General features: G+C 40.3%; 1 protein-coding gene across 1 annotated transcript in view; it reads right to left on the bottom strand.

Annotated features, from left to right (window-relative positions):
* Positions 1-12,325, bottom strand: part of LOC148423857 (neuropilin-2-like) — a 113,531-nt gene extending 101,206 nt beyond the window's left edge. The window contains exon 1 of the mRNA XM_088414710.1: positions 11,723-12,325. Within this exon, the coding sequence (XP_088270836.1) occupies positions 11,723-11,792 (70 nt within the window). The 5' untranslated portion in view covers positions 11,793-12,325. The remainder of the gene's footprint in view (positions 1-11,722) is intronic.
* Positions 12,326-12,695: the final 370 nt, after the last annotated feature.

Below are 12,695 nucleotides of genomic sequence, written 5' to 3'. Positions count from 1 at the left end.
CCAAACTCATGCCCTTATAAAGGCATCGGAGGGACATTTACTTATGCTAATTAGGACCAGCTGGACTTTGCCTGCAATTTACAAGAAAATTGATGTTCCGTGAATGCCACTTGGACTTAGCATAAGTTCTTAAACAGAAGACTTATGAGAAAAGTATGAACGCAGCGGTGGACCGCGGTCATTTAAATCCTATAATGTTAGATGAATGGGATTAAAAAAAAAAAATCAAAATAAATGGGACTCAAGCATGCTTTGTAAATGGGGTCCATTAAATGCAAAAGCAGAAGTTTACCTACCCATTCATTTTCTATGGCAAACTCATTTATGGTTGTGGGTGTGCTGAAGATTATCTCAGCTGACTTTGGGTAAGAGTGAGGTATACCCCGCATCAGACAGTTTACTTGCTTCCTCTTATTTGTTTCTACGCAAAAAAAAGTTATATCAGTGGAACCTCAGTTCTCAAATTTAATTTGCTCCATTAACATTTGCGATCCATAGTAATGTGTGTCATTAAAATTAATATCATAAAAAGTAATCCATTCCAGCCACCTAATTAATATGTTTACCTTTTTTTTCTGCGTGTACTTAAAAAAAACGCAGTCCAGTACAAAACTAAATGAAAAATATCATGAAGAAATTAGTGGATGTGTTTGCTAGCAAATCACTGCTAGCAAATCACAACAGGGCCGTTTTGCATTGAAAACAGTATGTTTTTTAAAGAGCGTTTTTAAAATGTGAATGCGATTTTGGGTTATTGCAGTGTTAAGTTTTCCGAAATCACAGTGTTCACTCGTCACTTGGTACTTTTATTTTTGCGGCTTCAGTGCTTTGCTTCTTTTTTTTTTCCTTTTATAAAAAACATGTATTGCCGATGTATTGCAATAACACTCCAACGCTCACTCTTAATGTGGAGTCCAATTGCAGCCGAACAGCCTGTTAATACTCGCTCTTGTTCAGCCGTCAACGAAGACAATTCTGCTTAAAACTAAACCATTACTTGTCATTCTACAACCACGTAGTCATGGCATTATATAAGGGTGTTTTGGCCATAACTGTTCACGAATTTTACAAGCTTGTGGCTGTGACAGAGAGACATTAATTTGGGGGAGGGGTTTGGATTTGAGCAGATGCGTGAGCGAATGACAACACAGAATGAGCCTGGCCCTTTAAGAAGACTTGCATTGCGAGCTGCGGGGAGACTTAGTGACTGCTCAACATGCTCTGATGCACTGTGTGTTGTAAAAGAAAATAGTCTGTGCCCAAAAACCTAACTACAGTTAGGAGATCACTGGGCAGAGAAAAAGATAAGCAATGTTTTATTAACCACGTGTGAGGTCCGTGGGGGTGTTTACTTATTGTGGGGGTTTTCTGGGCCCCATTAACTGCAAAAAAGAAGGGATCATTGTATTTTATTGTAAAAACATGCTAGCAAGCTTGACAAAAAAGATACCTACAAAATGTGACGCATGGAGTATATTGTTCTTGAAACTGGCAAACAGGTTAGTTTTCCCTGGAAAATGGAGTTCCTGTAATCAGTTCAAATGTAATCTGAGGTTCCAATGTACTCTCACACACACACAAAACACAAGAGGCTACTTTTTATAAGTGAACCACAACAGCGTGTGTGATCCTCTGGGAGAAGCTGCTTTGAGACCACATAGCTACAATAAATGCACAAACACAACCGCGGAACATCGACCATCACATTCTGGTTTGGACGTAGCTGAATTGCAACCAACTGCACGCATACAAACACACACACACACATATACACTTACACAGCATAAGTGGAGGTAAATGGTGCTAAGCAGTCCAGCAGGGATCTAAGATAGGTCGCTGCATTATTTATGTCCCTCTGACACATTTCACATTTCTTGCTGATAACACCTATTCAGCAGCTTTTGCACAAACACAACACACCTACATAGCAAAATGTGCACTTGTGAAAATTTAGACAAAAACACATATACGCCGCCTCGCTGAACTGGATCCCTTCTTGATGCTGAATGCTAATTTTCCAAATCATGAGCTTTATAACAGATTAATTTTTCCTCTTAGAGATCATTTTCCGCCCTCTTCATCGGTTTGCTCTTCTGAAAGCACTTTGCGAATGTTTGGATGGTGGGCTGACTGAAATTTCCAGTCTGTGTGCGCACTTTTTGTCTTGGCCAGAGTCTGTGTGTGCACTTAGGGATTATTCTTTTGGTGCGTCATCTTCACAATAACGGCCATGATGTAGGCCAAAACTAGTAAATACCTTTTTATAAACCGGAACAATCGACTTTGACAAACTGCCATTGTTTTTCACGAGACAATGTTCAATTTAATTGCATTACATTTTGTTTTCTTTTCCATCTTAAGTGGATTGGTCCAGCGTTACAACACACTACGTTTTGCTTCTGCCTTTGTTGCCTTAAATTGCAGCGAGGTAGACACATTGTTTGAGAAAAAAAAAAAAAAAAGAAAAATCAGACTGTGCAACGATGGGAATATGAGCAGGACAGCAAATAACAGACTGTAATGTCTACATTGGATGGATCCCAGTTAGATTTTAGTCATCCAAACCTGAGACACCTCAGGAATGAGAGGGGAGAAGAAAGGCAGAAGACGGAGGACAAAAGTGTGAGCACTGCCAGAGCATCTGTCTTTCATCATGTGAAAGGAGAAAGTCAGCAGCTCTGAAAAGCTCATAAAAAGCTGTAATCAAAAGGTATTTTTCCCATTCTTCAGATAGCACTTTCCACAAATCATCTTCTTAATTTGTGATTGAAACGTTTGACTGACTTATCTGATTGTCTTGTTGACATTCGCTTTAGCACAGCTCCATCTCGTGGATCCATAACATAACCCCAGCAACTACTGTAGCTTCTATTCTATGTGCCTTATAATACGGTGTGCCCTATATATGGAAATTTGAAAATAGGCCATTCAATGAAGGTGTGTCATATAATCTTATAGTGCGGAAAATACAGTAAGTGTCAAAATGGCCGCCATAACATATTTTAAAGAAGTTTTTTGAGTTGACCGCTCATTTGAGTAGTATCTTACTGTCAAATGAAATAGGTTACCCCTTGTTTTGTCCCATTTCCAGGTTGGGTGGCAAACAAGAAGGGTGGAAAAAACAGATTACACCGTCGTGTAAGGGAGTATAAGAGAAGAATGAGAAGCTGAAACACTAAAGAGATTTCCCCACCGTAACCGAGCGGGCCGAAAAAAGAAGGTTAGTGAGGTTTCCTAATCGGAGCAAGGGAAAGCGCTGAGGTGTGGAAAAAGAGACACAAAGTGCTATTAAAGGAGAGGTGGAGGGCCGTGAACGAAGGAAAACAACAGGATGATTTAGCGTGACGGGAGCGAGAGAAAGGAAAACAACCTGTGGCCTCGCACGCCACTGATCTAGAGGGACTGTGGAGGACACCGAGTGCTCACACACACACACGCGCGCGCGTGGATACACTCACAAATGCTTCTTTTTTTGTATACAAAAGCTTTAGAAAAAGAGGGGGAAAAATGGCTCAAAAGTACATGTGTTTACAAATGCACGGACTCACAAAGCTCCAGTTAGTCCAGTCATTAGCAATGGCTGGCAAAGTCACTAGAATAGCAACAGTGTGCTAATGACATGATAACCGTAATTAGAACATCCTAGTGGACACGCTAATTGTCCTCTCTGTTTAACAAATGAAAGCGAGGGCGGGAGGCAGACGAGAGAAAATGTACTGAAGGTTAAATGGCTCAATGCTTGTTTGCTCGCGGCAAGAGCAACAGGTTTTTTTGATGCACGCACACACACACACACACACGTGGCATAATGTTAGGTACGACTGCACAATCTACCACAAATTCTACCAACATTTATTCTGTCGCAATGTTAGTATGAATCTTAGCTAACGGTTTAGCTAGCTTAGCTGGTAAATACATAAATGATTTGTGAGGCACATTAATCCAACACTCAAGCAACCTTCTACTCAGTTGATTTGTTGTAGTACCAAGACTGACCTGTGAGAGGCAGCGCGAGATATCCACTCACAAACAAATATACAACGAATAAGAAAACGCTAACTGTTTTCTTAGTTTAAAATAACTACTAAGTTGTTGCAAGTTATTGTCTGTCATTTTTAAATTCAACTTTTTTAGTGAGTTTTTAACCATACTAAACATTATTTCAAAGGCCCCTCTCATGGAGATTCTAATCTTGTTAAAAGGTTAACTTCTTAGCCTAAAAACCCCTGAAGTTAGGGGTGTCAAAGCCATTTTAGCTTGTTGGTTCATAAAGATTTATATATTTATATAACTTTTAAACAACTTCAGATTTGTTTTTCTTTTTTAATTCTGCCCAACATGGTACAAACATATTAACTTGAAGATTATAATTTTATAATTGTGTTGTTTTGTTTTTTGTTTTAAATTCAACACCATTTGAGGGAGACTGTTCTGTCAGCCACATAAGATGAGTTTTGACGCACAGATTTTTTTTTTTTATATACTGGCCGCGTTTTTTCTTGAAAAATTACTGCTTGAAGCGCTGCGTTCACCAACCGTTCACAATGTGGGAAATCCGACACACATGTAATTTAACCCGCAACAAATACATAATTGATGGATAAGAACACAAGAAATTATGAAGAATTTACAAAAATGAGATTTAATCTGTTTGGTTATCGTTTTTCCATTGCTGCCAAACTGTTGGTGCATCCTTCACACTGAAAAAATACCACAATTTGACCCCAAAATTAAGGGTGTATCCTAAACACGGGCGCGTCTTATATTTGAGGTATTATGGTTGAAAACTATATCAGAGGCATCCAATCACTTGTACTTTGCAAATTGCTCAAATTTGGGCCAATTATAGATATGTGTATGCCTTTTAACGTCAACAAACAGATGTGTTGATTTTCCCATTTCTGTATGTGTGCTTTGGAGGTAGCAGAGGAATGAAAGTGAGTTGTTTACTGCTCACGTGGCTCCACTCAGCTATCACTTCACTCTCTGCTCCTTCACTCTAATTTCACCGATGCCCTCCTTGCTCGCTCTCAGCGCCGCCGTTCTCCAGTTTCTTTTTTTAAAGCGGCCCGCTTTCGCTCGCTCACTCCTTTGCTTTCTTTCCGTCGCTCATTTTCCATCGACTTTCTTCACCGCTTCACAGTTTTGGCAGCTTTGACAGACTTTTTTTGGCAGAATTTATATTGTACTTTCATATCCTTGGAATCATTAAATCATTTAATCGTATCTGACACCATGTTGAGAAGTGAGAAAAAAAAAAAGACGATCAGACAATGGGGGGAAAATATTTGGATGATCTCATTGTGTCAATTGTTTATCCCGGTTCAGTACTTCAAGTACTGAGCATTCACATTAGTGTTTTGTTTTTTTTTCTTGGTCATGCGCGTCACTTTTTACTAATATACACCACTTGACTAGAAGTAGATTTATCCAAACTAACGAGATTAATACGCGCAGTTTAATTATGTATAGAGAAATTCAAAATAAAGATGGACTGTGTCAGGAAGTCGATTTGTTCTTGTGGACCCGACAGCACGTAGGCCACTTTGTGAGAAATAACGACATGGATGGTTTGTGTTATTGATGGCCGATTGTTGCTCACGCAGCATTTTGACCCGGACCAGTGTAACATTTAATTAATACAAGCAGGTCCCACGGGGAAACCGGGGCCGGATGTGTTCAACATGGGGCAAAAGCTGAGGAAAAGCAAGCTGTGCAGAAGTGTTGTTGTTTTGCAAATGTGCTCTATAAATACTTTTGGACTGGATTATGGTAAGAACCATTTAGTAGTAGCTAAACAAACCCAGCAATATAATTATAAACACTTCTCAGAGGAATGTAGCGTGGTTTCCACAACCACAATAATAAACATTTTGTTAAATGTGTATGTTTCTGGCTTGAGACTTTTGAACTGCATAGACTGTAAATTTTAGAATAAAAGCAGCTACTTTTTTCTCATGCTTTGAACCCTGCGTCTTATATTTCAATGCAGTGTATCCGCAGTTTTTTTTTTTTTTTTTTTTTTACAAACCACTTGGGGGGGATTTTCAACAGATTGTCTGAAAGGTGCAATTAATCCTTGTGCCATATTTTGACGATTTTTGAGTCATTTTCTTCCACATCATTCTAGCACTACTTGAGCCAACAAATGACACATTCGTGGTTGTGTCATTTTGAACCTTGACATGTTGGGTGAAATTTCAGCTCCCTGGTATTTTCTTCCAGCGCTTTCCTTTTGGTGTGAAATGTCCTTTATATAAAGGTAAAAGAAGTAGAGAAATTACACATAAGGGTTAATTATATGCGATTGAATCTTGAAAAAGGTCAAATTACGTCTTTGGGATTGAATGAGTGAATTCATCGGAGGATTATGCCCCCGTGTGGGCTATACACAACAAAAACAGATTTTCGGTTGAATTGTGATTGTTGTTCTACCCAGGTGCGGCTTATGGTGCAAAATTTACGGTAATTAGACTTTGGCAGTGTACCTAATGCTGTGACACGTAAGCCTAATGAGTTTTAAAGCAGCCATTACTCTGAGTGTGCAGAATAATTACATCACCGCCAGGTACAAACACACACATTCCACAGGAATAATTAGCCAGATTAATCAAGTCGACTTGCCTGATTCATGGTTTATGTTTTGCCGAACTACTTTTGAGACTTCCTTTCCATGCGCCTCAATTCTATCACGCCAGAAGAAGCTGTTGTTCTAGCAGCGTACCTGTAGGCACTTCACCCCTCAGAGAGCTCCCAAACACTCACTGCGCATCACCTCCGGTGTGTTTCATCATCAAGCATATTTGGGCAGAGACGCTATAGAGGCAGACAGCAAGTCTTGAGTGGCCAATTACGGCCGTTTATCTGGCTTCCAGGCGCAACCGTGATCAAACGGAATGCAGAAACAGGATCAAACAGCAAAGCTAAGAAATCTTTCTTCCGTTTGGTTCACTTCTCTTGGCAGCTGGCGTCGGCCTCTTTCTGTCTCGGTTACTTCCTCGTGCTGCACTTCCATATCTCTCCCCGTTCACTATAGATATCGGTGCGCTCGTTTGCCTGCGTCCCTGTGTCCTAGGCGCGTAATTTTTGACAGGGACGCATACTTTCAAGCCCAGGTGCGTACGTCGGACGCAACCTTTTTTGATGTCAAGATATGAATCATCGTCTGTTTATTCAGCAAAACTTAACCACTTATGAACCTTTTTGACAACTTTGCCCGCCATATTTGTTTTGATCTCTCGGGTCACGGTGTCTTGTTTTTACCTTAGATCGCATTGTCGTGAGATTTCCTCTTCAGGATCTCGTTCGTAAAAAAAAAAAAAAAAAAAAAAAATGTTCCTAAAAAAGTGCTATCTTTAGGCCTGAAACAACATCAACTCGGCAATTCAAGTATTACAAAATCAGGTAGTAATGAGTCAGAAAAACGCGAAAATGAAACGCTTCGGAAGATTGAGAAGAGGAACAAAACAGACACGTTGAAGTTAAACAATCAAACTCAACATAAAAAGCAGAATTTTCTTCCAAAATGGACAATTCTTTTTGGAAGATCGAGAAGAGGAACAAACAGAAATGTTGAAACTAAACAAACGAGCACTAAGAGTAAAAAAAGCGGAGTTTTCTTCCAAAATGGACCAAGTTATATCAGTGGTTGCGATATGAAGAAGATGACGACGGATGCTACTTTTAAATTCATTCTAATATTTTAATATATTTTCCTGTGACATTTCTTAGTGTATGTTGTCGGTTCTTGTCTTCATGTCCTATAAAAGCAGTCTGCACTTTGTCCTTTTTTGGGACTCCAAATATTCCTGTTGGGACCCATAGCTTTTTAGTACTGCATGTCCCGGTGACCCAACAGTTTCCAGAGGTAAAATGATCATTGAGATATGCACGCATCTCGACAATACCGTCTCCTACTCGTTTCATCTGTGGAGACAACTGGCATCGGTAAAAAGTTTACAACCTGCAATGTGAGTTCGTTTGTCCCGGTAGATGAGCCAGGAAAGCTCTGCACTGGAAACCGAGGGAAATTCCAGTAAAAAAAAAAAAATCAGGTTGTTGTTTTCCGACTCAGAAACACAGGCTACTCTGGAAGCTTTCAAGTCAAACAGCCCTGCGGGTCGTTCATTCAGATGTGACCCAGAGGATGAGCGCGGAAGAAAGTGGAAGCCGCAGCCAGAAATGAGAAAGTTTATGCCAAGATATCCGCCAGGTTTGGAGAACCCATGATACATGCACTCAGCGGAACAAATAAACGAGACCAAAAAATAAAAAAGAAAGAAAGCGGGTGAAGCGCACTCTTCAGAAGCTGCCTCACACATCCAGCTGCAATCCAGAAACCCGCTGCAAGGATTACCGGAGGTGGATCATGAGCGACTCAAAGTAAACACATAACTTGTTCAACTAGAGATTCGCTAGAGAAATTAAGCAGGGAAAAATGAGAGATTAGTTTTGGGTTATTGACGAAAATACGAATTTATGATAGATGTCCATTTGCGATTTCTACAAAAAAAGAAAAAAACTTCCTTTAAGGTCTCGACTTTCTTTTCCCAGCAGCCAAAAGATTCAAATTGTGATCCGAGCATATGAAAATAATCGATTAGGTGACAAAAGAGGAATGTGCCAAAACTTTCAAGGTATTTTCCTAAAAAATAGGGATTTTAAATCGGCAACATTCAAATTGCTTTAACTTTGTCCGTTTTTGAGCTACCTCCATGTAGTATACATCGTTTTAAGGGGAATCAAGTGTAGAATCAGAATACGTCCATTTTTCTTGGAGACATAAGCCCGATTTTGTTAAACTGCATCATATATATATATATATATATATATATATATATATATATATATATATATATATATATATATATATATATATATATATATATATATATATATACATATATATGCGATGTCATTTACACTTTGAGGCTACTGAGGATTGCCAACTAACTTTTTTTTTTTTTTAATGGAAATGTGGGGAGAAGGTAACTGTCCTTTTAGTAAAATTAGGGTAGATAAAAAATGAGCAAATTTGAATGGTCCCAATTTCTCCAAATGTCTCTCTTGAGCAATTTGCCCTATAGTGTGGGCAATATAAACACATTTTCCTCGGCCAGAGATAATAACTGCAAATGTTTAGCCTGTTCCGTCCCTTCCGATCTCCAACACTAGCGTGTGGGTGACACCGAGGTCGGCGAGCCACGGCCGCCCATTCTGACAGGAACCATAGCCAATTAGGACGTGACCCGAAGCTTGCACTTGTGCCTCACATTTTATTCACCACACAAAAATAGAAACGGAGTAGAGTTTTCCACCAAAAAGTTGGCGAAAAAGTTAGCCAATATCTTTCTAGTTTGTTTTTCTTCTTCTTTGTGGATGCCCCATGTCACCATGGTGCCACTCGCTGGTCAGTCTTGGCATGACAACATCATTGTCTACCCAAATATAGTAATGGCAAAACAGTAAGTACACACTTGCTAATGGTGTAATTTTACTGATCAGAAATTGTGTGCCACAATTTTATTTCATTACGTTCATGTCAATGTGTAATGTTGTATCTGTCAAGCCGACATGAACCTGCTATGAAAATTCACGTATTGGCCCACGCAACAACAGTTTTCTGCTCGCGCTAAACGGAGCCCACAAACATGGAGGTAAATAAACATAACAGTAACAACAAGTGTAATTTGTGATTTAACCTCACTCTGCTGCTGTATTTGTTGTGCCGTTTTTCTATATCACGTTTAGAAGAAGCCATGTGGGTTATAAAGGAACTAAGTGCATTTTGGGCAGTAAAAGTTGCAGCTGCACGGCCGTTATAAGGAGAAGTAGTTGAGAGGGAATTTTACACCAGCTACTGTATCTAAGCCAGCCAGGTCCATTGGGATCTTTTTTTCCCATGTGTCAAATCCCATATGGGCTCTATGGAGGCTCCAGAATAGGACCCGTGTCAGTACAAATTCTAAACATTAGACTCTCTTTTCAACCATTGAAAAAAATTCTAGCAGATTCGTGGAAACAACTGAAGCACTGACATATGAAAGATTTCACACAAAGCCATCATAATAAAAACATCACATCATTACTTTTCAAAATGTGGCCCGGGGGCCATTTCTAGCCCGCTGTTCATTTTTAAGCGGTCCACCTCCGAGTTTCTAAATATGAGATTTTAAAAACCCATTATTTAGCACTATGCAATCAACTTTTCTTTTCATAATGCCATGCTAAATAATGACTTTTTTTTTCCTACAAGCACAAATGGTTGACTCCACTTTGTGTCAGAATGCCTCTAGTTTGTTTTTTCAGGAAAAAAAGGAGATTGCGCTGCTTTTCAGTGCACACGTAGATATTTTCAAAATCCTGTTTGTCATACCTTATCACAGTTCAAATAAAATTAATCCATGAACAATAAAACTGTTTGAAGGACTTATTTCTGTGGTGTGGTGCTTAATAGATTAAATATTTGTTGAAGTGGTCCTTGTATCCTATTATTTTTCAGTTTGTGGTACTCAGTGGGTGGAAATTGGAAACCTCTGCCTTATATAGACTAAATTGTTGTCTGTGATTATAGTTGCTGGCATAGATAGATAAACAAATACGGATGCGTGAATTTTCCGAAGAGTTAAGCTCTCATTGGTTGGAATTCGCAGTCATGGATGTAAAGTCCAATCAAGCCTCAAAAGCATAACAAAAAATAAATATATATTGCTACGCAGGATGTACAGTAACTTTCACAAACCTGTTATTTACTTATCAATTTTAGAATTTAGTGTGAATAGAATTTACAAGGGGTTTAAAAAGAATCATCTCCTCGTGCGTAAAGGCGAAATATGGAAGAGAAAAGCGCACGGCACTCACAACCCACGCTTCACGTCGTGTCCACATTATGAGACGTGGACACAATTTAGGAGGACGAAGTGTTGTCTTGGCACTCTGAAGTGATGCGAAGGCGTACAATTCGGTCTGAAGAGACGCAGATTAGCACCAAATTCAAATCATGACTCAAACGAGTACCCAAAGGCGCATAATTGAATTTCAACAATGCGGAAAACAATAAGCGATACCGATAGCAGTCCCCGAAGGAATACCGCTGTTTATTTATTTATTTGTTTTAGGAGAACCCTCCAGGGAGCGGATTAGTGATGAAGAGTCACTGTGGACGGTTTACTTCAACAATCAATAGGCATCCTATTAGCAAACAGTGCAAACTGATAAGACAAAATGAGATCTACGATAGAGAGGGTGATACGAAGAACAATCAACGGAGATGGATGGAAACCGTTAGAATTCTATCCGGCACCTTAAACGAATTAAAAACGGGTTTACCTCGTGCTTTTAAAGTCCGATTTTCTGTTGACATTATTAACTAGGGGACACGACTCAAATCGCAGGGAGCCCCATTTTAAAATAGAATACGATCCGTTTCTTTTTTTTTTTTTGGTCCTTTTGCGATCATTAACAAAGAAAGAATGTGCGTAATCGCATCACTTTTACAACTTCTTCGGCGCGTACTCAACTTCGAGAGGCAAGAACGTGCAAACACGAGAATGATAAAGGTCGATTTGATAAGAGAAAATGAAAAAAACAATATAAACTATAGGGGATTGAAAAAAAACATGACCATTGAGTTGCTTTCTGAGCGAAAGCGAGACAAAACCATAACACCGCTCCGAGTCACCCCAAAAATATCAAATTGTACAGATGCCCGTGTGACATTTACCTCCTTCCTCCGCTCTGACAGCCGCTAGAAGTGTGAGCGCACTCACGCAGAACCATCTTGATAAATCCATCTTTGAACCAAAATCAAGCGGTCCCAAAGCTCTCCTCTTTTTTTCTAGTCCACCGATCGTGATGTATCGTCCACGCGATCCACACACAAACGCCGATTTGTTTTTTTGGAGGTTTAAAGTTGCATCAGCGAGTGGCCGTGCGTCTTCTCTCTGTAGAGACAAGCAAAGTGTCCAAAATCCATTTTTTGCTGTGCGCTTTATTATCTTTTCATCAACGTGAGACAAACGCGAAGTCACTATCGAATCCGCGTCCACAATCCTGTGCAAACATGAGGTCAAGTTTGCCCAAAGGTGCTCAAAACTCAGAAGAATAAAAGTTCCCTTGGTCAAAACATCTCGTGCTTGAAAAAAGACATGCTCGTGGGCGTTTATATTCCCAAATGGTGAAGAGGTGACAGTCCGTCGTCGGGGAGATGAAACAGTCTTGTGCGTAAAAGGTGCTGAGGAGCAGTGGAGGCTCTTGGGCGTCCTCCTCCGAAGTGACAGTTAACACGCTCTTGCTTCTCCTCCTCGTGTGTGTCTCTCTCTCTCTCTCCGGCCCCCTCACTCGCTCGCTCACTCACTCGCTCTCTATTTGGCTGCAGAAGCTCGCTCCGTCTTCTTCGAGCTCCGCCGGCTTAGTGCCATGCAGCCGGAGCGCTCCCTCTGCTCGAGTCTGCACGCTGTGCGCACGCGTGTATCGGATTACAGTGCGGCCACCTCGGACAGCCTCCACGCACACCCCCCTCCCCTGATTAAAGAGCGCTTTAATCCCCCCCACCCCCCCCCCCCCCCCCCAACGTCCATCTTTTCTTCCTGCACCCCTCTTGTTTTGATAAGTAATCCAGGTACAGGCAGTAACGAAGAACAAATACTTAGTTACTATAAAGTAGCTCTGCGTTGCATACCAATTATCTGGAGCTT

This window comes from Hippichthys cyanospilos, chromosome 5, assembly GCF_059441005.1.
Source record: "Hippichthys cyanospilos isolate Australia breed blue-spotted pipefish chromosome 5, RoL_Hcya_1.0, whole genome shotgun sequence".
NCBI lineage: Eukaryota > Metazoa > Chordata > Actinopteri > Syngnathiformes > Syngnathidae > Hippichthys > Hippichthys cyanospilos.
The sequence above is the reverse complement of the archived record's forward strand: the minus strand, read 5'-3'. Positions and strand labels throughout refer to the sequence as shown.